This window comes from Pygoscelis adeliae, unplaced genomic scaffold (genome assembly GCF_000699105.1).
Source record: "Pygoscelis adeliae isolate BGI_AS28 unplaced genomic scaffold, ASM69910v1 Scaffold103, whole genome shotgun sequence".
NCBI lineage: Eukaryota > Metazoa > Chordata > Aves > Sphenisciformes > Spheniscidae > Pygoscelis > Pygoscelis adeliae.
The window spans coordinates 179,117-206,496 of NW_008824723.1; the positions used below are offsets into that span (position 1 = coordinate 179,117).

The 27,380-nt window shown below is 41.1% G+C and overlaps 1 protein-coding gene across 1 annotated transcript in view; it reads right to left on the minus strand.

Annotated features, from left to right (window-relative positions):
* Positions 1-23,290: 23,290 nt before the first annotated feature.
* The window catches only part of HAS2 (hyaluronan synthase 2), a 19,709-nt gene continuing 15,619 nt past the window's right edge, over positions 23,291-27,380 (minus strand). The window contains exons 3-4 of the mRNA XM_009323329.1: positions 26,923-27,024; positions 23,291-24,810 (exon numbers count right to left, since the gene is read on the minus strand). Coding sequence (XP_009321604.1) covers positions 23,881-24,810; positions 26,923-27,024 — 1,032 coding nt within the window. The 3' untranslated portion in view covers positions 23,291-23,880. The remainder of the gene's footprint in view (positions 24,811-26,922; positions 27,025-27,380) is intronic.

A 27,380-nucleotide genomic window follows, 5' to 3' on the forward strand; every position in this document is an offset into this window, starting at 1 on the left:
AAAATTTCTTATGTGAGGTGATAAACACTTCCCTTCTCCTGTAGATTTGTGAATCAAATGAAGAAAAATCCATGTTGTTGCCAGTGTGATCTGGCTTTTTACTTATAAGTAACATAAAAATTAGCAGTTCCATTTAAAGCCATGTGTTAATTTTCTATTTTTCAATGACGTTTCTCTTGTGGGAAAGAGGTAATGAGCCACATGATATTTTTCTGAAGCAATACTGAAACTATGCATACATTCACTAGCATCTGTGCAGTTTGGCATGCTGTCACTTCAGTGTGGATTTTGGGTCTTGACTAATGGACTCACCCTCTTTTTTCATTTGCAAAAGTAAACTGACTGCTGATATGGACTGGATGCCTCAGGGGATAGCTGAAACCAAGAGAGTAGCCCAACGATTATGTTACAGGCATGAGGAAAAGTTGACTTTTTTGCACAAGGATGCAGCAATTCCATAGGAGGGCAAAAATCTCAGGCAGTTAGTCTTTTCCCACATGGTTTTATCCTTCAGGGCCATAGGGAATCATTTACAAAAGAAAATCCAGGTGACTTAACTTAAAAAGTATAAACAGAAAACCTCTTTAGCTTTGGATATGATGCAGCCTTTTGATCATAGGAGACCCTGTTCCTTCAAAACCCATTGCTCCTTTTAATTATCTAATATTTGGTCTCCTAATTCCTTGTAGTGCCACAGAGAGCAGGAGAAAATCTTTTGTCCCCAACTCATTTCTGTTATTCTCCTTTCTGTGCATTCCTGGAAGAGAAGCTTGATATGAAATTTTGCTTGCTATAAGAAAGCTATAGAATTGACGTATCACAGCTTACATATGTTGCATGTCTTTACTGTGGCCTTGACTAATCTTTCTGACCTGTGACTAACTTTGACCATGCAACTCTAGGGACCAAGATCATTTCAGGACAGCTTAGCTTTTCAGAACAGTACAATAGAAGGTAAACTCACACTGATGGTGTCATTCAGATTTAAGAAAGGAAGATCAGATAGCTTAGATTCTTTGTCATGGTATTGTAAACACCCTAAAGAACGGAAAACCTGAATTACTGCCTATAGTTTGAAAGGGTAAACTAAGAAGAATTAGTTGGAAATCGAGAATATCAAGAGAAGAAAAGGGAATAAAATAAGAGGTCTTCCACCACTTTCCTGGAAATCAAGTACATCTACACCACTAACAGTTTGGAGCAACTCCACTGGTTTAGCTGTAGTAACCTGGGCTTCTCTCATGTAGCTGAGAACAGAGTATGACTGTTAGTTTTAGATGAAAAATGCCCCATGCAGCTGGCATTCAGCATGATCTTTCTAGGAACTGCCAATCTTCCCCTTAGCTTGCTGAGTTTCTTTCGGAAAACTTCATCTGTGTCTGACATGAACTGGCAATGCACCTCAAGGACATCATAATGTTATCAGTTCCCTTACATCACCCACACCATGAACATGAACCCTCAGAAGACTGATTTGACAAGACACTTGGTTCCATCCTGGTTCATGATATGGCTTTTTGAGTTTGATTCCCGGACTCTGCTCAAGAATGGAGATTTTCAGGTTTTCACATCCACAGCTATTCCTAGTGTCTTGGAGATAAGGGCAAAAGGAATTGGTACAAAGGGAATATTTTATAGCAGAATATTGAATGGGGGAGCAAAGCAAGGAAAATATAAATTTATTGTATCATCATCTTTAAAAATCATTTATGGAGGTTTAAAGTCACATTGCTTGTATCTGATTCACATCCTTGACTCTATATTGGCCCAAGAGCATTGTCAATGAATCAGTCCTATCTCTGCAAATCTTTGATGTATGCTCCTGGAGAAAAGGACATGTTCTCTATCTCTGACCATATGTTAAACTTTCCTCTTCTCTATTTTATTTATATTGACAGAGAAAAGGAAGGAGGTTTTGGAATAATCCCAGAGATGTGCAGAGACAAGTGATTAATGCTTCCTATCCTGGATGCTTGATTAATTAATGTAACCTCAGACATCTTGAGGGAAAATGTTGCATATGTGGACTGTATTTCTAATAACCTCCCCAAATCTAAAACCTTGAAATTAGTTAAATACAGTCAGCTCTGCAATTAGAAGTTCTCTAGGGTAGTGTCTTCATGGCAGGAATCTGAAGTACTCCGATTAACTAGGGTGTCAACTGCGTCTGGAAAATTAAGGGTAACCGAGAGAAGGCGAGATGAAGCAAGAAACATACAGACTTTATCAACCTCACAAGGAAAATATATAAATATCATAAAGTTGATTTATAGTCTCTCATTTTGCATAATTAAACTAAATAAGTTCTAGAAACTACCAACATTAAGACTGATAATGCCGGAGACCAGTAATTTTATCCTGAATGCTCTTCAGTGTATTCATTTCCTGAGAGACATATCAACTATCCTTTGTTTTAGTGTAAAAGACCCCACAAAATGCCTCAGACTGTCCTCAGACCAGAAGGTTTGTACCTATAAAATAGGGATCCTACAGCCCATGGACAGATATTCCCACCACTTAATTATGTAAGGCCTGTGGCCATATTTTGCGTATATGCACTAATTGTGTTCGGCACTGTGCTGTGTGTTAGTGTGGCCATCCAAGAGTGCTCAAAAAGCCGATTCAGTCTTCAGCAAGAAGACGACTCCCTCTCCCCACTTTGTAAGAACCAGCATCTCCTGAAATGACAAAGAATGAAGCAACAGCATGAGTTTCCAGGACAATTATGTCTGGGCAACACTTCCACCCTCACCAATGCCTCATGAGCAAGAGAACATCGATGTTTCTCTGGTGCTCTGAAACTCACCCCAGAGTTTGGGTTGGTAAAGAAACCAACTTTTCTTCCCAAACGATACATTTTTTTGGATTATGCAGTGATTCAATAAAGCAGCAGAAGACTGCTCATATTATGTGAAATCGCTCACTGTATGGGCATTTTGTTGGGTACTGGAGAAAGTGAGCGGCTTGCATCTGACTCTCAGTGCTTTACAACTGCTTTACAACTGCTTTACAACTGCTTTACAACTGATGACCCCATCAGTAGCATAAAAGTCTCTCCTCACATTTATTTTGCCTATCCTTTTATTAATTTTGCCTATGAACTATGCTGCTACCCATTGCACTTTCGTGACATCAGATTATAATAACATGCTCTTTCTAAACACTCATTTTAGGAAACTAATGTTTAAAGAATTTGCATCTCTATACAAAGTTAAACTAACATTTAATGGCTCTCTATGTAGAGATTAACTATAGAATCAGAGTTGTAGGCCACATCCAGATCATCCACTTAAATGCTGTCATCCCTCAAAAGTTAAAAGATCCTTTCAGATTGTGCAGATTTCCAGTCTGTCAGACCCTGGTTCCTTCAGCAGTAAAGAGCAATAGGTGATTCAGTGCCAGCTGGCTGCAGTAAAGTGGTCTGAATGTGTATATTGGAGCATAGACGTGGCTCATGCTGCCTAAGTGGACAGGAATTAGTCTTCACTTCTTAGTCTGCCATTGTTATAATGTCCTAACTGGAAGAGAACAACAAAAAAGTCACCTTCTTACCACATCTGCTGGGAATTGATGGTGCAGAAATGTGAAACAAGCAGGGATAAAGCATATTTTTTTCCTGACTGCAAAACAAATATATTCTTAAATTTAACTCTGATGGAATCAAGACATAGATCTATGCTGGGAAATTGAACCAAAGACTCAGAAATTTGCCTCAGAGTAGAAAATCTCTACATTCACCTTTGAGAAGACAAATAAATACATTTTTCAAAGCATGTTTTCCATATGTGGCTAAATTGCAAAGTAATGTCTCACCTCTTATCACCCTGATCCATCTGGATGGCTTCCAGTATTGAAGGAAGTGGGGCGACTCTGCAGGCTCAGAAGGAAACCAAAACAATACCAGGAATAGCCTTTGACACCCCGTCACAAAAACCCAGCCCTGCTGCAGCCCTGAAGACTATCATGTTCTATCTTAATGTTTCACAAATATCATTGTCCAAGAAGGTGTCCTTCTCCCCACGCCTGCCCCTCAGTTCTGAAAGTTATTTAAGCACACAGTAGCTAGGAGACACACTCAGGTACGTGGTTTCCACAGGATGGACTGCATTGCACCGGATGCTGGGGACCAAAGGAGAAATCAGATTTAAGATTAAGTTAAAGATCTTGGCACTACTGAAACTGCAGTTTCCAGACAGAGTTCCTGGTTATTTTTGTTCCCATGCTCCCTCCCTTGTCCCAGGTTCCCTCCCCCCAACACCCATAGTGCTTGTGCATTAGTTCTCAGTCAGGACCTTTCCCAGCATGAAGTGACTGGCTTCTCTTGAGGCATAACCCAGCTACAGTTCTAGGAGGGTTTGCTCCAGGGGCTACTTCCTGTTACCAGTATGAGACAGCACCATCCTCCCTCCCATATGTCCCCCAGACCTATATCAGAGGGCTTTGCACCCTGAAATCCCTCCCCACCATCTACAAACACATGCCACCGACCCCAGTGCTGCAACCAAAACCCCTGGGGTTGTGCAGTGAAGACACCGCTCTGGAAATTGTGATTTCCAGGACTGGGTGCTGCAAAATGCACATACACCTAAATGTGTTTTATAGCCTATAATGAAAAACACTCACTTACACGATTAGGTCTTACCCTGGGGCACCCCAGGATCCTACTGGAAAGGAGTCTACCTGTGCCTCAGTGTCAATGTAAAACTAGGGATCAATTTTTGCATGGATGAGTAGCTCCCAGAAGGTACATAACTCTGTCCTCTGACTACAGAAGGAGGCTAGAGTGAGAGCTAATTTTAAACGATTATGGTAAGGTGACAAAGCTCCAACACCCAAGATTTGTTCTCTGAATTACTTGTTAAGCAAAGACCGAGGTGGAAGGAACTGACATTTTTCTACATGAAAGGTGATATTACAATAATATTAATTAACCATGCAGTAATCTAATATTTTATGTGTGCGTAACTGAAAAAAGTTTGAAAGACCTGTAACTTGCAGATATAGTGGCCTCAGTACAAAAACATCTTGGGACTTGAGGGGTTGTTTACTCTTCCCTCTCTCTCAAATGTCTTGATACAAAATAAGTAGATTTTTACCAGTAGCACAAGATAAAATATCAGCTAGCGCCACAGTGCCATGCTCAGCTGCTAAACAAATGTAGCAGCATGACTGACAGGGAAGGAATTAAAATTGTCTGTGTGGTGGTTTTTTTATGGTTCATTTCAGGATATATTTGTAAGCAACATGGCAAGCTTGAACACCGATTGGCGGAACAGATTCAACACGCTCACCTTCACATCAGGAGGGGTAGTTTGCTGTCCACAATTTCAACCCCCCCACTTCCACTGGTGTTAAAGAGTTCAAAAATCCCTTCAGAGGCAAGGGGGCTGCAGGGAGAAGTGCAATTCTCACTCACTTTCTCAGCACAGCACGATAAATAGTCTCATGACATCATAAAAACCGTGACAAAATCCATTTACAGTGGTGTGACCACAAATTTTCATTCAGCCTTCCTGTAGATTCAGATAGGCAAACATTGACATGTTATTTTAGGAGAGGAGGTTTAAAAATACTGACCGGTGGCTGTTAGAAAGGGCCGTTGCTTTCCTGGGCCAGGAGACATGCTCGTCAGAGCTGAGGGCTCAGGCAGCACAAGAGCTTCATTGTATCTGTGCATCATACCACGGGGCTCATAAACAGTCATATTATACATGCGTAAACACTTTTATTTAATTTTAAGAGTGAGGACTTACGTATCTTTAGCTGGAAATGCAGTTGGTAGCAGTTCAAATGCATTTTTTTTCTTAACTAAATGATAAAACTATTGGTACTCTGGAGTGGAGCAAGATGACAGAACAGCCTGTTTGTGTCTGGTGTTTACTCACTCAGGACAGGGAAGGGTCTAAAGAAACATCTGGAGTCAGCTTTTTTCCACTGAGGAAAGTAAGTTCGTTAGCCAGAAAAGTAGATTCATGAGTCATGAAAATTCAGCTAGAAATCACAGAAGTTAAAGACGGTGAAGACCAACAAGGTTTGTTCCTACGTAATCCGTAAATGAGAATGGGGCATTCTTACTCAGATTTTTTTTTTTTTAATCCTGAATGTGTCTTGATTTATATTTCCAGCTGGGAAGAAGGTTGTGAGAAATTTAGGTGCAGAAGCCAGAAGGGAGAGAAGGGCGGGAGCCAGGCTGGCCGCAACTGGGAGTTTACAGTGAGCAGAGCAGTAATGAGGTGGCAGGGAAATTTCTTCCCCTCCGGCCTCCCTCTCCACCTTCTCTTTTTTTTTCCCCACTTTGAAAGAGGATGAGGGTTTCAGAGCGGCAAAAGGGTGCTTTCTTTCCTCTCTCTCTGCCCTCTTCCTCTCTCCTCTCCCATAGTCTTCATGCGGGTCACCCCAGGTTTCCCACATCCTAGCAGGAGCTGCAAGAGAGCAGGGCTGAAAGCAGTGGGGGAAACCCCCCCTGCACTTCGCAGTCAGACATGAAAAACAGAAGAGAACTAGTCCAAAACCTACCGCTGCACCCTGTATTTGGGGCACCCATGACCTTGCATTAAGGCCTTGGGATGGTATGGTGTGAAACTCGCTGAAGCAGATTCCCCACACAAATTTTTATGGGGAAAACTGAGTGGTTGATATGAAAAACCATCTTGTGTTAAAATTTGCTCCCCCTCAATAACAAAACAGCCTTGCTGGGAAATCCTGTAATCTAAATACAAGCTTAGCACCATCCATCAAAGGGAGGATGTGAGCAGTGCTTGTAAAAAGTTAATAACCTCCGTGGTGGGACAGGGCAGCGCAAAGGGAAAGTGCTGAGTAACAGCCAGGAGGAGCCTTTCATCTCCAAGTGAGCTCAGTGACTGGAAATGTGAAGTTCACATCAGTTAATGGTAGTTTTTTAATGTCTTTTAAAATTACTATGGATAAACAAACAAAAAGACTCAAATCCAATCTTTCTGACTTGAAGGTTTTGGGGTTGTTTTGGGCAGCTCGATAGTCTCAAATTTATCTGAACAAAAAGTTCAGTTTTCAACCAGGGTAAACGTCTATTTTTCCTTGGCACAAACAAAAGTCTGCAAACACAATGTTAGTGCATGTCTCAAAAACTGAAGAGCAAAAAAATAAGCCCTACATAGTTTTTCTTTGTATTTAATCCTCTTCAGTGTTAAGAAAACCCTAAGTCCTTACATGCAGTTGATGTCTTCTGAATTCTTGAAAACTCCATCCCCTTTAAGAACTGAGCACACATGCCTACGTGCACACTTGCACCTAGACCATACACAAAGGGACCTAATTTATTTTGGTGCCAAACAAGGCTGTGAAATACTTTGACTTCATTTTAAAGAAAAGCAAACAATGACCAGTGCTTGTGAAGGCACAACCTGTGTCATAAAATGCACCCAACAAACCATTTACATTGCAAAAAGTTGCCCCAACTGTTGTTTATATTGGAAGTAAGATTAGCACATTTGTATCCTCTGGCTAGCAGATACCATCAGTTGCAATCACTTGCTGCCCATCAGTGACATTGAAGAAGGGGACACACTCAAAGTTGAGACATGCAGAAGAATTTTTTTTTTTTTAAAGCAGAGCTTAAGCATTTTGATTTGCTGGAAAAAAGTATTGTTAAAAATATAGTAAGTTTTCCGAATTTATGTAAATATTGTGTAGAATGCAATCCAAAACTCAGTATGTGTTTAACTGGTGTAAATCAGCATAAATTTGCTGAACAAGGCTGATTTATACAAACTGAGGATCTAGCTTCTGATGTGTCCTATTTAATGCTTCTTTGTATTCGTTGGTGAAAAAATGTCTGAAGTTGGTGAATTAGTCCCAGTACACCTGATAGATAGGTTGTTCCTAATGGCGCTCCAAAATATTTCTACTCTCAGATGTTTTGGTCTGCTTCACATGCTCAAGGTTAGGCTCACGGCTAAATCTGGAGCTAGAAGGAGCTATGACCCAGGCCACGACGTCAGACAGGAAGGCATTTTGGTTTTATGTATTGGTGTTCAGCATCTAAGGAAAATCTTGTGCTTTTAACCAAACTAATCCAGTTTGGTTAAAACTAATTGGTTTAACCATCCAGAATGGTTAAACTAATTCTGCTTTTCTTTCCAGGGGAAGTATTTTATGGCTGTGGTGGATCAATTGATCTGTCAAGCCACCTGCACTATACAGACTTACTTCTGATTATGGGCTAAACTTAATAATCCAGGTGGGTTTCTTCAGTTGCATGTTTCCTAGTAAAACATACCAGAGCAAAAAAAAAAGCTCTTAACCTAAAACCCTAGTCCACAGAATGGACCAGCCTTAAATCACACATTGTGAATGGTCTTTTGAATGTGTTACTGTGTTGCGCATGTGCAAGTTTGCAGCTGGGACAAGATGTGAGTGGATTTAGCATGTAAAACTTTAAAAATAATTTAACATTTCAGATTTTCCTTATGCAGTTTGATTTTTTATTCCCCAGGACAAAAATATTTTTTAAAAAATCGTTAATTTAGGAATAACTAAAACCATTGTTTGTTTTCAACACTCTTCATTTTTGCAAAATTTTTGCTGACTGAGCCTGGTAAAGAAGAATAATCATTTCATAAACTCTTATTTCCTTAAAGTGGAAACTGGAGGAGATGTGCATGGGAAGGATGGCACAAAAGAGAAAGTAAAGGGAGGCACAAACCAATGATCCATGGAGACTCAACATTGAAGTTACACTTCAAACTCATCTCAATGTCCACTTAGAAATAGGGGAAATTTGGGAATGTTTCCAGATTTCACAACTGGCTTCTGTTTTGTCACGAGAAGGGCTGAGCCATCACATCGAAACACTTTCAAACTTTCAGATTCCAGCTCAAACCCTCCAGCCTCTGGTTGTCTCTCAGCAAAATAGAAACGTTCATTAAGCACCAAGTGCCCCACTTCCAGCCTGGGATATACATCGAAGCTTCCCATTGAAGTGTTGGTTCCCACAGTAGGATGGAGCCCTTTGGGGAGGTGTCAGTTGTCAGTAGTTAGTTGTCAGGATAATTCATTGCCTCAGGGGGAAATCTGAGTTGAGAAGCAACAGTCTTCTCCAGTTCAGAGGAGGTCAGCCACATCAAAGCAGAGATGTGCAGCGGCCTCTGAGCAGGGAGGAGTGGTCGGTGCTCTTGAAGTTGCCAGCTTTCCTTTTTCTGTACGGGCTAGGGAGTGGCCGGGGATGTGTTTGAAGATCTGGGGAAAACGTGGGATCATTCAAGCCGGAGCTGAGGAACAAAAGACAAGGGCTCCGACTCAGTGAGGCTTGATGGTTAGATTTTACTCAAATGGGTTGGAAATCAGAGAGAAAGAATACGGTGGGGCATTGCTGCTTCACATTGCTGTTGTGCTGATACAGTGCAATTCACTTCAACTTCTCTTTTACAGTGGCGTAAATAAGAAAGAGCAGATCCATCTTGCCGAGAGCTAAAGGCTATTCCAGGGGTCCTGGCCGTGTCCCTCAGGACTGTGTGGTTTTACTAAGAACATATGTCTTTCCCACTCCTTGCATTTAGGGAATTTGGGAGTGAAAAAAGTTTACTGAACTTTTTTTTTCTTTTGTTTTTAAAATCTAACCAAAAGTTTACCAGGTGTGTGAAAACAAATGAGCTTTACTAAAGCATCTGTGTGTTGAGAGAGGGAGTGGACAGGTCTGGAGCTGTCAGGGGAGAGAAAACAGTGATGGGAGAGAGCAAAGATCACTGGAATGGATGAGATAGGGCATGACCAGAAAAACTGAAAATTGCAGAGTTCAGTTCATTTCAAGTTTTAAAAGCTGTTGATGTTCAGATCATTATTCATTTACGGCTGGAAAAGTGATAGCTATTCTTCCTCTTACATTAAAACATATATACAAATTCTATACAAATATCTATCTTGCTCTTTCTGCATATATGTACATATGTATTTTTAAACTAACCAACAATTTCTACCCCCAAGTTCCCTCATTTTAAACTGTCTGTCACCAAGGAAGGAGTTATCTGAAAATGTTTCACTGCTACTGAGTAAACAACAGAAGATGGCCCTGTGTCTGGGAGATTGCTCTGGCAAGGGGGGAAGAGAGTCCAAAGTATGGATGGAATGGGAAAGGATTAAAAAAAGGGGGAAATACAGTTCAGAGCATTAAAATGGATTTTGCATTTAACTTACATGTCAATCATGATTCACTTCAAGCTATGTTGTTGTACAGTCTTTGGAATACATTTGTCAGCCCATTATGTCTGCAGCCAGATTTACAAGAGCAGCTGTAACATTGAATGGGCTGTAAATATAACTTGCTTTGCTGTATAATACTGATTCTGCTGCACAGCTGAGTGCAGCCTGTTGAGAGGTGAACACTCTGCCTGAGTCGTGTCACTGGAAAAGACTGCTGGACACTCCTCCTTGTATTCCTCTTTGCTGGAGTTTCCTAGGAGTCCCTATGTTTTCCTTTCCTCACCTTTGCCATGCTCTTTGAGTGCTCCCAAGTCAAGCTGAAGCAAGTTCACCTGGGACAGGCAGCTTAAGATGAGTTTGCCTGGCTCTACTGTGGCTAAAATGTGCCCAGGACGTAATCTCTCTGTAAGCAGGCAACACAAGAAGGGTACATGCGCAGCAGTCCAGGGTTCTGATCTGGAACATACTGTAAAGAGGACATAGCGTGATGACATTTATCAGCACTGGGCATCTAGTTAACAACCCTTTGAAATGAACAGGGCAAATAACACCTAAAGCCTATTGTTTAAAGTGAAGTTGAAACAAATATATAAACCTGTCTCTGTCTTTGCTTCAAGATATCCATAGCTGGGTTTTTTTTATCAAAATTGGATTATCTAACTGATAATTTAGCCCCCCAAAATAATTGCAGGTGGCTAACATGCACTGTCTGACTGTGAAATGGTCTTGCCCATTTTGCCGGCTGTGAAAGTGTAGACAGGGTACCACGGTGAGTTAAATTGCATAAGGAAACCAGGTGGTATGTTACACCTTCTCCCTACGTTCCTATGTCAAAAAGCCACGTGTGGATATCCCTGCTGAAAGACAGCAGGGAAAACTCCAGCTGAATTGCCGTGAGAGCAAAACTGATCAACAAGGTCTTCTGAGTAGGTCAAAAGCAAACTGATGGCATGTTATGGATATGTTATGCAAGTCAGGATTTCTGGCTGTACCTGTTGTTGCTGTTAGTCTACGGGACTGTCGTTCCCACAAATTTCACATGTATTAAGCTTGATCAAAAACAACTAGAAGAGTATTTAACTCTCAAAGAATCCTTTCATTATGGAGAACACTGAGATGCTTGTTACTTTTACACTTAATGAAGTGCATAAAAGACAGTTGCTGAAATGTATTGCACTCTGGCATGCAGCTCAGCTAACAGAATTTGTGGGGTTTTGTGAAATCTGGTCTCAACACCAAATCTAAAAAAAAGCACCCTTTCTGCAAGTACCAATCATATCTTGACTGAAAGTATAAGAGGACCAAGTAGGCTACAAATAGCCAAGTAGGCAGAAAAAGCCCCTGTAGAAATTCTGCGTACCTTGGCAAAAATTCTGCCAACTGTCTGATCTCTTCCAGCAGAGAAGTGGAAGTTTCCACCCTGAGCTCAAATGTTGATACAGGAAGGTAAAAGAGCAAACGAAGGAATGAATTGCTCATAGTAAGCCACTCACTAGAAAATAGTAAATAGATAAGATAGAATTATCACAAAGCAGTACATTCTGCATATACCAACAAGAAAAGTTGCAGCAGCAGAATAATTAGCACTTCAAAGAGTATTTATTAAAACAAGTAATACAAAAAAATAATAATAATTAGTATTTTCTCAGGCAAGATACACATTGAATTTAGACCTGTAGATGAGTTCAGTGTCTCCTCTGCTAGTAGGTGCATGGGCTTAGTACCTCACAAGACTAGACCCATACCTATGTAACACTGGGCCAAAAACTTGTAGTAGTTTTACATGTAGTTACGCTGGGAAAAGCCTACTTCTGAATGTAATACTAGTCAATTTGAGACTGGATTTTATGAAGTGTGTGGGTGGTGGTATGTGTCAGTTAGGTAATTCCCATCATCCATCTGCTGACTTGGAATATACACACCTTGAATTCATTGAGTCCCATGTTGGTCTAGGAAAGAAAATGAAGGCGAACATCTCTTCTAGCTTACCAATAGAACTGATTCAAGGTTTAGCAACAGCACAGGCTCAGTTTCTCATTGCTGCACAATACATTCAGACAGAGGATGTAAAGTGCTCTGAATCACCCCAAACCATGCTGTAGCAACCACCTGCTTTCAGCTCTGGTAGCTCAAGCAGCTGAAATAAAATAGTATTGTCAGGGAGAAGAGGTGAAATTAAAGATTCAATTGCCACAGCAAATGTAGAGAGAAAGGCTAAGATTGGAGTGTGTGAAAACAGATGGAGAAAGCCTCAAAATCATTATTCACCTCCATCTTTTCAGACATCGTTGTGGTACTTGCATTTGCCTGAATTTGGAGGGTGACTTTGGACTATTGCTTGGGAACTAGTCAAAGCTCAGAGGAAGGAGCAGAGGGCATGGCTCATAGGAATGGAGGTACCCCAGCTCATGTGCCCTCTGTTGCCTCCTACTCAATGTCTACAGGCTGGCCCAAAAGGAAAGACTGTGCTGAAAAAGCTGTGTATGCAAGTTAGTGTGGCCTTGAGCGTTCATCGAGCTAACCTGAAACTTTCTGTGGACCACTAGGGACTCTCTGGGACATGGCAGGCTCCAGTGGATTGGAGACTGGCAAAGAAATAACGTCATAAAAAGCAAGGTAGGAGAAAAGCAAGGAAGATAGAAAATAGTAAGTAATAAAATTAGCTAATGTGTCTTAACTGAGAACAAATTCTGTGAAACTATTCAACGGCCTACTTTTATGTGAGAGCAGAAGAGGGGGAAGCTGTAGACATGCTATTTCTCATTTTGATGAGACTTTCAAGACATTTCATAGAACAATGTCTGGAGCAAACTAAGGACCTATGATCCAAAGGAAGGGGTCAGGTGAACCATTATAAGGTATATGGTTGGTGAAAATATATAGACAACAATTATATGACAGCTGGTTGAAAAAAGAGGTTGCATTTCAAAGTGGGTGTCTCTGCAGGGACACAATCAAGGTCTGTCTGGAATCCATTTTATATTTGTGGCATGTGGGGATCAGTCAAACAGTGGTTGAAATTTTATTCAAACTCTAGGATGTGGTAATGGTGCCATAGAATTTGAATCCAAACTGGCCATCATTCAGCATGGGTGATGCTTGTCGACTCATCTTTGAAACATTGCATGCAGTTTTATAAAATGTTTTTAAAATCTTAGAATTCCTTTGGAGGAAATCTGATGTCACTGAGCATTTATACACACAGAATCTCTATTTATGGAGTTGCCAAACATCTTCAGATCTTTAAGTGGAAAACAACTTCTGAGGACTCTTATTCTTAACAGAAGTGTGTTAAATGGGAATGCATTTCACAGGGCTTCATAGTTTCTTAAATGGAGAATTTCTTATGTTTCTGCTAAACACTCAAGCATAATTAGGGGTGAATTTAAGAAGAAGAAATTCAACAGTGAGATTATAGCCATTAGAGATGGAAAAAAACTCTTCAGTGCTCTTCAACCTGTAGTTAGCTCACAGGTGGAAGTTACCAGCAAAACTGCAGAAGTTACAAGCTCGGCTCTGCCTGCTGGTCTCATCTTTAACTTATTTCCTCTGACCACAACCAGTTTTGGAGGGCTGTCAGAGTCGTGGGTTGGAACCTACTTTTCTAGAGTATTCTGCTCCTATGTAAGTAATGTAAGACTGTTCCTTCTAGCATTTTTGTGTTTGTATGTTCCTGTTTGTAATGAGTTGTGGCTTGTCTGAATTTTACTGTTTGTATGACCATAATAATATAGGACAATCCATGGGGGAGGCCTCTTCTACTCTTGGATAGACTTACTGCGGCATAAGAATGGCTTTTTTGGCTTTGATTCCAAATAACATAAGCTTAAAAGAAAAAAACAAAACAGGTGTGCCTGAGTAAACTCCCAGGAGCTTCATTGATCTAATTGATTAAAATAAATGACTTAGCATATACTAAATAAACTGACATGTGCAGACAAGGCTTTAAAATATGCAGCCCCTCCCTTTCAGAGGTTTGGCAGCAGCAGTAAAGGACGATGCCAGCTGGATTACAATCTACATGTGTCAGGGCAAAGACAGACTGTGTCTTCCTGATGTAGCTGTAACTCTCAAAGAAGTAAATATCCCTGGCTGTTGGCTGCTGTTGCTGCCTCCATAACTGGGGTCATACAAGGGACTGAGAGTGCTATTCGCCTGAATATCACTATTCAAATATTTTATCTGAAGTCATCATTGATGAACATGGTTTGCACTAACCTGGCTGATCTGGTGCTGAAGCAGGTAAGGATGCAAAGCATAAAATCTCCTATGGCTGCAGGTATAACAGTGGGAGCGTCTTACATGCCTCAGCTATTTCTAAATCGATCTGAAGTAGCTGGCATGTAAAGACAGTCTAGATGCTAGTCTTCTAGAACACAATATTGTCCTATGCAAGTTATTTTAGTAGTTTACCTCACACAAACAAGTAAATGCAGCTCTGCTATGCTACAGTCCTATAGTACAGTATGTTTTGCAGCCTAAATGGATCTAAGGAAATTTTCTGCTTTGCTTAGATAAACATGTCCCTGCATCCTGATGACTTGTCTTGCCTGTGGACAAGAGGACAAATCAAAATCAAATGGTTTAATATACATTAAACTCCAGATAATTGCTAGTTCTTTTCAAACTTCTGCTTATGCTAATGGATTCAATGTAGCAGAGCCAAAAGGAAGTTTTTTCCAATTATTTTAGATGCAGAAGTATTTGACAAATGTACAAAACAGAGGCATCACTTTACCATCGCTAGAAATGTGGCCTTGTCTGCCTTGGAAAACATCTGTTTGTTGTTACACAGCCATGTTTTGGGAAATGCAACAGTTCAGAGCAGAGGAATACTGGCTCCATTCAAACTTAGGGGGCAATTCAATTAAAATGAGTGTTAACTACTGGAATTTATGGAGTGCTTCCCACCTAATCTTATGAAACATAACGTGCAATTGCTATGGGTGGTTAAGACTTCAGTTTTATACCTGCCTGGCTGTGCTGATTTACACCAAGATGTAACAAATTAGACTTGAGGAAGTGGCTGCAAAACAAAAGATGCAGGTGTCCCGTGCAATGATGCTGAGTTTCCAGGGGCTTTGCTTATTAGCACATAGTGTATCATCCAAAAGTCACAGGCAGAAAACCACAAAGATAATAAGTTTTTTGTTTTGTTTCAACACCGGGTTGATCAGAAAGCTGCATACAGTGGTTGGGAAGCTAAAGTCAATGCCAGATATATTTCTAAATGTCTCCATCACTAGTTAGGTGTTAAAAAAAAAAAAAACAAACAAGCAAAAGGTATGGAGTGATCAATTGTGTGTGCAGAACACGCTCTCGCAGACCAGCACTCTCCCCAACATTTACCAACATGCTGCAGCAATGTATTACTGGAGAGTGCATTTCTGCTGACAGATTCTTTCCACCACAATTACAGAAAGAATAATAGCTAAGAAACAACACCCATATGTCCCCATTAACTTTGCAATCTGTCTAATCTGTGTACTTACAAAGCCCTCATCACATCTCAGATATTATAGTGATAACAGGATAGATTAGACAGACTTCAAAGCTGCAAGAGAAATATGAACATTGATTCCCGGCCATGATTAACTTGGCCAGAACCTCACACTCCTGTAATTTAATTAAGAACATAAGGAGCAATCAGATCAGAGACAAAGTAAGGGAGGGGCCGAGCTGGCAGCTATAGACAACGTACACTACCCAACAGGTATACATACACGTGTGGGATCTTTCATGCTGCCTGGGGAGCACACTCTGCCTGGGGCATGTGGGTCATTCATTCTCCATGGAAGTATTTTAATCGCACTTGCAAGGAACACTGCTGTCCAACTGATTACATCGTGTGTTTTAGTCCTGTAACTGAGTTGAGCCAAATGGCCATCAATTAATTAATTACTAGAATTAAAGACTAATAATTATAAAAATTGTAATTAATGGATCTGGCAGCTGCCTGTGAGCCTGCTTTCATGTTGCAGTATGTATAAAGTAGCTGGTCTGTCAGCAAAAGAGGAGTAAACTGCTTCCAGTAGGCCAAGAGGCAAGAGCGTGCACCGTGGCAATTGCACCCAGCATAATGCGCTATAGGTTCATACTCTTTTTCCCTTGGGGTAATAGGCTGATGTGCCAATGTCTCCAGGCAAAGCAGCTGGAGCAATGCTCATTTCACCACAAATGGATGTGCCATGCAGTGAGATAGCATACTTACAGCTTACTTGTGCTGCTTTTAATGATGAAATCTCTTCTTCTCCCTCCACTGCTGCCAGGACCAGATGTCTCGCTTGCACACCCAACTCCTGTGCTTCCTGGCAAATATGGGTTTGCTGCACGTACAGCATGTTCTGTTTTACCGCTTGGGTACATCATATAGGCAACCTATGCATCTGTCAGGCACTGGAGTTGCTTCACAGGGGCATATGCAGTCGTTCAGCCAAGAACAGCCCGAGGAAAATGGGCGCTGGCAGCATGAGGCAGGTATTTTGGCTCTGGCCTGTGCAAAGTCCTGTGCGAGGCAGAGATGGTGCATGCCTGGGGGCACACCTACAACTATCCCAGTTTAATTTGCTTTGCAGTAGATGGTATGTCTTAGTATCTTCTTCCAGTGCCTGCAGGAGAGCAACTTCTTACAGTATGCTTGTGATCATGTGAGCACATCTTGGTCAGACTTTTAATGTGCAAGAGGTAAAATGTATTAAAGTCCTATCTAAAAGCAGGGGGGTACTAAATCGAAGCAGAGTTGCTTTTATTCTGAAAACACCTTCTTAATGGAGGCTTCCCACAGTTTAAATAACCAGCTTGAAATCTTGGCAATTCACCTCAACTCTCCTGAGTGTCTTTGTGTGCACATGCCCCTGGTTTACCTAGAAAACAGTCCTGAGCAGTTTAAGATACAGATACATTTAAAAGCTTCTTTGAGCAGCCTGGGGCATGAGTTTATACTGCCTTAGTCATCATACATCATCTGTCCATGTTTCCTCTCTTACCCTGTGGCAAATACAATGTAACTAATGACTCTGATGCTGCAGGCTAAGCTACCTCACACTAACTGCAGAGCAAGGATTTGCCCAGGGCAGTCTTTATGGACTGTCTGAAGTGCTGTAAATTCACATCTTGGCTTATCTTAAGGTAAATCATGCAAGACTGAACTAAAATGTATCTGGCACAGATCGACATAAAAGTGTCATGTTTCTCTGCCAGTTTGATTAAACCAATTTATTATCACAATTTAAGTGAAGCTTTCTTCTTTGTTCAAGCTAGTGAACAGGAGTTCAAATTTTACAATTATGGGCATAATTTCCTAAGAAACATAAATCAAAACAAACCAAATAAAATAACGCTTATACTACAATAAGCAAAATCACAAAGGTTTTGGTTACATCAGATAAACTTTCTTGTGTAGACAAGGCTTTCACAGTGCATGTGTTTTTACATTAATGTAAACCTGGCTTGTATCTGTTTAGCTCTTACCTTTGAGAGAGATTTTAATGGATAAAAGTGTCCAAAGAGAACTCTACCGTGATTCAAATGGATACGTTTTTTTTAAAAAATGTGATTAAATTCTGATCTCATACCTGGTTTACATTAAACGCCTGGGACATATCCGTGGTAAGAACTACATGGATACCCCTTTTAGGTGGTTTTGTTTGAACTTTCTCTTGGCTGGAATCAAGCACCACAAATTTTGCACCTGAACATCCAATCTCATTGCATGACGTGCTCAGCCAGAAGGCAGGTCAGAGCATTAACTATCCACTTCCCCTCCTCCCCCTGTCTCCAGGAAAAGTTGCTGGCCAGTCTCCTTGGTGGTCATTTTAAAGAAGACAAGATCAAGTATATGTAGAGCTGTTTACAAAAATAACAAGGAAAAAGGATCTTTGTCTGCAGCATTGCTGCAGCATGCAGGTCCAACACATGGGAAATTGTCTTATACATCAGGATTTTGGCTCGCTATGAGAAACGGACTATTACATTCCTAGGACCTAGGAAGGAATATAGCTAAATATAGTAATAGATGTAGATATAGATATATGCATATGAACCCATGTATGGTGGAGAACTGAGGAAAGAAGTGCTATGTGAAAGATGTTGAGTGGATGGCTGGGAGAAATGGCACCACAGCAGCTACGACTCTTGCAAGGATTCTTGCCCCAAAGCCGGGGTGTTGGTCCACCATTGCCAAAGTGCGGGATGTATGCACGGGGTGCTGGGTTCACCCTCTGGAGCAAGCTAGTGTTCCTTGCCTGGAGACAGCTGAGGTAGGACTTGTCTAACCAAGTGTGAGCATCTACAAAAGTCAGCGTTTAGGAAAGATTGTGCTTATACTGTGGTTGTGTCTTTTCTCAGGTTTTATTTACTTCATAGCTGTTCCTGCTTTGAGCGGGAGGTTGGACTAGATGACCTCCTGAGGTCCCTCTAACCTGAATTACACTATGAGCCGATGATCTGAACACATCACTGAGCCTCCCTCCATAGTCAGCAAAGAGAAACAAGGCACTTGTAGGGAAGGAAGTCCATCACCTTAAGGTGTAAGTGTGAAATAGCCATTGTCAGGCGAGCTGTCCAGTCAGGGCTCTTTCTCTCCATTGGCTACAAAAGAAACTCAGTAATATCTATAGAGGTAGCAATATCTGCTATAGGTATCTAAAGTCACAGAAATTAATTTCAGTTTGTGTTTGAGGATGTCTTTTGAAGTCTGAATGCAAGTTAGGCTTCCACATAGATAAGCTCTCCCTCTAAATAAAAACAGTTTATCTTTTTTCTAAGAAAAAGAAAGAAAGAAAGAAAGAAAGAAAGAAAGAAAGAAAGAAAGAAAGAAAGAAAGAAAGAAAGAAAGAGAAAGAAAGAAAGAAAGAAAAAAAGCTGCCAAGAGCTGCAGAACTAATGACATGTATTGATCTCTTGAGAGTATGATGCCATGTGCATGATGTCCCATAAGGGGTAAGCTGACCATGTGTTGTTCTCCTCAACCAGCTGATGACAGAGATCACACCTAAGCTCTACAATCCCCCAAACCAGTCTAGTTCCCACTCCATGCATTTATCCTACCTGTGTCCAACATTGTTTGGGGCAGCACTATCTGGCCCATGACAAAAACATGCCACAGACCATGCTTATACTTGAACAGTACAGGGTATTATCATGTACCAAAGCTCAAGACACGTGGTCTGGGTGTCTCATTTATTTAGTGTAAATGTAACTCCAGGACCATTTTCATCTGTGCAGCCATGGTAACTTACAGAAATTTTGTTCTATTCTATTATTATTCTATTCTAGAAGGAAACTCAAGTTGGTTTTCTTTGGGAGAGACAGAATCCTTTATTATACAAAATACCATAGCTGGAAGAAGCAGCAACAATTTGGGGCACTCGTCCATCTGAATGGACAATCTGACGTCTGAAACTGAAGCAGCAAACTTAGGCCAAATGAAAGTTGGGAAAAAAATAGCACTATGTTTAAGTTAATTGTGTTAACTCCAGAGAAAAGTGGCATTTCCAACAAAGACTCAGTAATACCAAACCTCATTAACAGCTTTCAGTATATTTTGTCACCTCTTTACCATCTTATCTCTTGCTAAGAATAAAATTCAGACCAAATTTTTTAACAAACAGATTCACAACAGCTTGTACATTGGGACATGTTTGGCAGTACATGTCTAACAGGATTTTTTCTGCCTCCTGGAAAAGTTCTGTTAAATATTCATGCGTTTCCCATTGAAAGAAACCTGATTCTTGGCCAAACCAAAGCTTGTTAGCAGACAGAACAGGAGGGCTCCTTCGTCCCTGTTACACCTCTGATTCCCGCAGGTTTTGCTTCACACCTGGTCTCTGCAAACAGATACTCTCAAACCCAAGTTACTCCACTCTGGAAATGGGTTATAACCTGAGATATTGCCAATTCATTGCATTTTTTTGAAAGATTGTCTTTTAACTTTTCTGTAGAATTTATAGTTTGTGGGAGTTTCTCATAGTGTTCAGCACCATCTGTCTATCAGAGATGGATGAAAAATATCTGTTTTTAAAAAAGTTCAAAACAAAGCATGAATTTTTCTTTTAACGTTTTGTTCTTTTGACAGAGATCCCACAATTATATTTGCTATTAATGAAAAACACATTTTATTTTTTCCAAGAACCAAAAGTTTTTGGAAATACAAAGGAATAATTTTGAGATGAAAATGAACAGAGAAAATGTTACTGGAGAATTTAATTTGTCTAAGAACATTTTCGTTAAGAACTGTTTTGTAGTCTCGTTTTCTGCTGAAACCATTTTTTATATAGCCGTAAACATGGTGGGGACACAGATTCACAGGAAGGGCTCTGATTTTTCTGGGCACTCAGTACCAGCTGCTGACGAGCTATTTGTGCCCAGGGTCAGGGCAGATGTGTGGGAAACAGAGATGGGAATGAGCTTCCATGTGGGTGGGAGCTGTCATTAGGAAGCAGACTGTCAGCACCTGCTTCAGAAAGGATGAAAGGAGAATTCGTGTTGGAAGGGGCTTTGGAGGTCTCTAGCCTAACCTCCTGCTCAAAGCAGGGACAGCTCTGAGGTCAGACCAGGCATCTCAGAACTTTATCTAGAATAGTCTTGAAACCCTCCCAGGATGGAGGCTGCACTGTCTCTCCTGTCAACCTGCCTCAGTGCCTGACTGTCCTCATGGGGAAGAATTCCCTATTTATACCCTGTCCAAACTTCTTCCCTTTCAACTTAAACTCAAGAGTCTTCCATCTTCCCACCAGGCAGCATTGTGAAGAGCCTGGCTGTACCTTCTTGATGACCTCCCTATAGGTATTGAAGGTGACGTTAGGTGGCCTCCCCTTGAAGCCATCCCTCCTCCAGCTGAACCAGACCAGCTCTCTCAGCCCCTCTGCTCCAGCCCAAACCATCATGCTGGCCCTACGTTGAACTTGTTCCAGTTTCTTGTACTAGGGGGCCCAAAACTGGGCACAATATCCAGACATAGGGTAACAGGTGCTGAGAAGCTGTCTCCTAAGTAATTGACCTTTGACAAGCCTGTCATGGTCTGAGAGATGTGCAAGATGTCACTTTGTCCCTCTACCAGTGGCTGCTGCCCATAACCCTCAGTGATAGAAAATACATACATGCACTTCAGCTGCACTAGAGCAAAGTGGGCTTGAGAAATAGCAGTAATGAGGAGCAGTAGAAGGCCATGCACATGTTCTCCTCTGCTTGCCTATGGAGGGTACTAACTTCCAGTGGACAGGAGGGCTGGAAAATATCAGCTCTCATATAAAGTACTTTGGCCATAAACTTGAAAGCCCTTCCCAAAAGGTGGTTGGGTTGCAATTCCTGTTTTACAAATCAGGCACTGGAGGAAAAAGGGAAGGAAGTGTTTTGACCAAATTCATCTAGCAGCTGCTGGCAGAGCCAGGCAGAGACTCCAAGCACTACCCGTATACTGTGCCATCAGGGTGCCAGGTATCAGCGTCCGGGGGACCTGTGGTTCCCGATTCCTGTGCTGCCTTTCAAAGCAGGGACCAGTCCCTGCCTCCTCCAGGTGCTCTGCTACGCCATGGCAAATTCCTACTTGGAAATCAGGCTGGTGACAGTATAATAACATCCTTCAAACTGTGCAAACTGATGGCTTCAAAGTAGAAGTGGTGATCAGAAATACCATGAATTAGTCATAATCTTATCAAAAATATTTTATTTATGAAAGTAACAATTATACTATACAACCTATATTGGAAGTACATTGAATAATTGCTAGAATAAATACAGGCAATTAATTCAATCTTTTTATAGAATGAGAGGATTTATTTGACATTTGAATGTTAACCCAAGCTTTAACTTACATCATAAATAGTTAATAGGCATAGTCAAGGTTTTTTTTTTTATTTTTACTGTTTCTTTTGTTTTTTTTTAATACTGTTCTATTTTGTAATCAACATGAATCAACTCTCCCATCATTAACATAATATTAGTATGACTTTCAAGCAATCATGTACCTCAAGATAATCAGACAAATAAGGTAGTGTGTGTGCAGTTCATTCTACAGCAGAATCTATTCATGTCTGCATGAAAAAGAGAAGCTGAAAATGCTTCTAAGTTCTTTAAGCATCATATGCTGATTTCTGCTTTACCACAGTGCTTTTAATACCAGAATCTAAAAAGGGCATGTATCTGTATGCAGCTGGCTTTCTGTTGCTCTTTATAAAGTATATTAGGGCTCAATGCCACATTCCTTTGGTTGGTGAAGGATTGCAGAATTTAGTCCTGAATATTATTTATCAAAACCATGGTCCAAAATAAATGTCCAAGACTGATTATTAGGCACCAAGAAAGTGATGGATTTGCTAACACTTGATGTTTTCTGAAAAAAAAAAAAGTTGGCTTCTTTTCTGGTAGATATGCTTTAGTCAAACACAATTTATTGGGCTCAGTACTGGGGTGTATATTACACTGGATGTCAGTGAAGCTGATGTTTGTATTTTCTGTAAACTGTATGAAGGGCACTGCAGAAGTTTTATAGTAAGACACCCACATTTTGAAAGTGTTGATACATTTTCTTTCCATGTATTTTATTTAAGCTCAAAAATCTGAACTATTTGCTTGGTACTAGCAGATTATGAACAGCTACGACCATCAGTGAAGGCAATAGTAGTTTTGGGGGTCCAATATTTCTCCAGATCAGAACCTTTTGACTCCTCAGGTCCCATGTAAAATCAGTGGGAGCTTTCCTATAGCAATGTATTCTCCAACGGTACAGAGGCCTGCCTTGCCTTATGGCTATTGCGCATGCCAGGGATATTATGGTCTCAGCAGAGAAGCAAATTTCCCTTTTACAATGTTATCCAAAACAAAACCCCAAATTGCACATATCTACCCCTTTGGCCTTTTTTATGCACAAATACGCTTGTATTCAAAAACTGACAATATTGGGCCTTTCCTAATAAATGTCTTCAAAGAGCACATTTAAATGCTTTTTCACAGAAATAACCATTCATCAGTTGCAAAAATGCAGAGACACTTTTTATTCTTTCTGTTTTGAACAAAATCAATTCAGCACAAATTTTGGGGGACGAAGTATGATTTTTTCCCCAAATGTATTTAAAAAGGCTGAAGAACATAATGTTGGGGAGGCAGCTTTTTTTTGGCAGATAGTAAAATATAAAATATGTGATTTAGAAAAAAGTTGGCTTAAAAATACACACACACAAATAATACAATAATATAAAAATACAGCTCAGCCAATGGCCTCTTAAAATTTACCTTTGGCATTACATTTGGCAGCCTAACACAAAAGACCCTTCCTATAAACAGAACTATAAAAAAGAGAAGTTCATAAATTAGATTGCAAGGGGTTGTAAGATCCTTTTCTCGATTCTCCAAACTCCTTTCCTTCCTGTCCACACACATAAGCATGACCAGTGAGGTATATAGAACGTAACACTGTCAGGCGTATGCACAGTAAAAAAGTGCATAAACGTAGAAGTTCTCCCATTTTCTTGCGAACAGGTCGAAACTGTGTGGTTTGCATTTCCCCCCCCTTGGAAATAAAAAAAATCATTTTTTATTGTTTTTTTTTCCTTACTTTGGCAGGATGAAAATGAACCCAGAGGAATATAAATGTCCTATTCCCAGCAGCAATGATCCATTTCCCTTGGCAACATTCATTTGATGCCACAGATACTACAAGGTCGTTGGGTTGCTTTACAACTCTCTGGGTAACTTCCCATGGAAACATCATACATCTAGCACCATGTCATAGTGTTGCTCTTTCTTCCGCCTGCCACATTTGATGATAAGAACCAAGTACAAAGTCAAAAGCATAACCCAGTAACATGCATAGAGTATTGTGCCAATGATGAGAACTGTCTGTTTTGACTCAGAAAATGGCTTTTTTGATTCCTTGTAGATAGTGAAAATTACGCCACCTAGGAGGATTGTAAACCAAATGGAGACTGGAATGAGTCCTATAAAATTAACTACAATGGTTTTTCTTCCTGACGTGCCCCACCCTGCTTTGTTTATCGTGGCAATTGCAAACATCTTTGCTGGCAGTAAACTTGACATGTACAACACTGAGTAGAGTGACATGAAAACCATGACAATGTTGCCCCTAAGGAAGCTGGCAAAGGAAGACTTTATAAGGCCCACTAACTGAACTGTCAGCAAGAAGAGGAGGATGTTCCAGATTTTTCCCCTGTAGAAGAGCTGAATGACTGTGGCGATAAGGAAGAAAGGAAAGAATCCAGTGATTACAGCTTCATAGGTCATCCACAAATGGTGCTTGTGGAACCACATTGCATTATAAAGCCACTCTCTAAAGTACGATTTACTCCAGCGGGTCTGCTGATTCAGCCACCTGAGATACTCTATCGGTGTTTCGGTAAGGCACTTGGATCTAGCTGTGTATTTTGTTGCATAGCCCAGACTTAGCACTCTGTTAGTTAGATGCCTGTCATCTCCAAAGCTGCACTGGGAGCCCATAAATTCTTGATTGTACCAATCTTCCACAAATTCATGGAGTAAAGAGTTTCTGTACATTCCCAGAGGTCCACTGATGCACTGTACACAGCCGAAATAGGACTGACAGGCTCTTTCTATGTTAAATGCCATCCAGTATCTCACGCTGCTCAGAAAGGAGATCCAGGAATCATATTTGTTCAAAATCTGCAAAATAAAAAAAAATAATTCATTTTAGATGAGCTCTTGAGACAGAAAATATACACATTGGATCAATAAGGAATTTGCAGAGACTAGAGCACCATTAGCCGAAATACAGGGGGAACCTCACTCCTGTGTCCAACACATAGTGAATCCAGGAGTTACCCGTACAGTCCAGGACATTGACAGGAAGGGCAAGATGAAGCCTTCAAAAGTCTGTTCCACCAAAATGTTCTCTTCTTCCTTGCAACCTTTCCCATTCTCCACCAAGAAACTTTTTTTCTGGCTCATTCTTCCTTTCCTTCCATCCCCAGTTAAGGACCTGCTGGACTCAGCCTCTCCCGAGAGGAGACGGTGGAGTCCCAGATGTGGCCTCCTGCTTCTCTGCCCCCTGCACACATCTTTGGGACTCACAGGACTTCTTCCAGCCCTCCTAAAGCTATGCTGGAGCATGAGAAAGGCTGAGCACATGGTCTTTGGGCTACATTTTTGGAATCATAAGGCTGGCCCTAGAGGTTTGACTCTGGACTATGTCCCCATATCTGACATTAGGCCCTCTGAGGAACAACCTGTTCTGATTCGTCTCTGCAGTACCAGCCCTGTTATGCTGCCCCAAGACATACTGTCATACTCCAGTAGAGTCTTGCTTTGGCCTGCATAAAAGTATTAGTCTTTCTCTTCTGTATGCCCCAAACCTCACCTGAACCTCAGGCCTACACTTAAAATACAACATAGACATAGTCTAGGAGTCTGAACACTCACGAGAGCTATAAGCGTGTGCAGATGCCCAAGTCCATGCCTTCACATCCAGGTTCTCAGCACACACCTTGTGCTGGGGAATGTGGCAAGGAAGTGCGTAGCAGGGTGGCTGTGCTAGCTCTGCACCAGTATCTTCTCAGTGTGGGGATTTTCAGGGGAATCTGTGGCCTTTTATAACTAGAAAGCACTTTCCTGCAACTAGAAAGAAATAGTCTTTTGCTCTGATGGCCCTAATTTCTGTCAGGTTTGAAGGCCAAGGGCCAATCTTGTCTCTGTTTCAATTTAATTCCAGAACATTTTAGAAGCAGCAGGGCTCAGGAGTAGGCTCAAGCTGGCTCAAATATATTTGGTGTATGCTGGAAAGTGAATTGGGAGAAAAAAAAAGCCCAGAACCTTCCCACCTCTCTCTCTGCAGATGCTTATGAACCTTCACTGTCACAGCTGAATCCATACTGTCTCCTTCCAGTTGTACTCATGTGCCTGGCATCTGACACGTGTAGGGTGAGTGTGACGCCTGGTTCGTGGTCAGTCCAGAGCCGCAAAGATATTCAGGCTTCTGCGGGTATCTTAATTTCTGGAATTAAGAGCCACATGCCTGAAATACTTCTGACTACCGGGGCGTTCATTAGTAAGTGCTTGCCCATATAGATGGCCCTTTCTCCTCTGTCTCACATAAAAGCCTAACTGAGTACAGGGGATCAAACCTAAGGCCAATTGAAATATTCACATGCATTTTTCTTTATAAATTGCAGCAGAAGCAATTGTGTCAAAAGGAATTAACAGCCTTTTGCTGTAGTTGTCAGCCAAACCCAGCAATACTGGAAATCCTGACGGAAGTGGAGCTGGGCTGACCTGGGGGCTTTCCATTGTCCTGCCTGACAGACATGCAGAGGAAACCCAACAATACACAGAGCGCATAGTGCACTGCATTTCAAAAAGGCTGTTATTCCTAACTATCTTGGCTGACAGTGGTAACATAATTGAAGTGCTTGGGGTGCTGGACTTGGCTTTGGAAGACCTGTTCTCAATTCCCTGTTCCCCTATAGTTTTTCTTTGGTACCCTGAGCAAGCGGTTATACCCAGAGACTCAAAGGTGCAACAGTCCTGACAATGCCAGTGCCCCACTTTTCACATATATAGGGGAGAATAATATTGGTTTGTTTTTTATGGGTGTTAAAACCATACAGTGCTCACATCCAAGAATAAGAGTTTCTGTTCAACAGACAGAAGGGTTAAGGTATCATAAGAGCCTCTATAATGGTATCATAGTATATTCAATGCTGTTCCAGGCAGGGAAATCTGTTGCAGTGCAAACAGTTGCTGAAACCCCTCTGTTAATCTGAAAATTGTCATACTTGCCTGCACATCACCTCCAACTCCTCCAACCATTGGATCTTCTTCTAAAACCTTTACCATCTCCACTGATGAGGCTGGATCAAGCATTGTATCTGAATCACAGACCTACAAGTAAGACAAAACAAGAACAAAAATGGGTTAAGGAGTACATTAGAGAAGAAAATAAAAATCATGTAAGCGATTGTAGTGACTCTAAATGCATATTCTCCTGAATGCAATTAAATCTCACTTTGGAGTCTGCATTGATACTTCTGTTAAAGGCCACTTGTATCAGGCAGCAAGGAGTAGTGCTGAATGAAACAGCGTACTTGTTAGGGCTGTGCACACAAACAATCCTCTCTTCTGTATCAGCTCTATTTCTTTTACTGGCACACTGGGCTGGCTTCTTCGAATAAGCGATACGCTCTCAGAGATGGGGCACGCCAGAGCAAGACATTGTTTGTGGGTGTGTGGCAGATTCC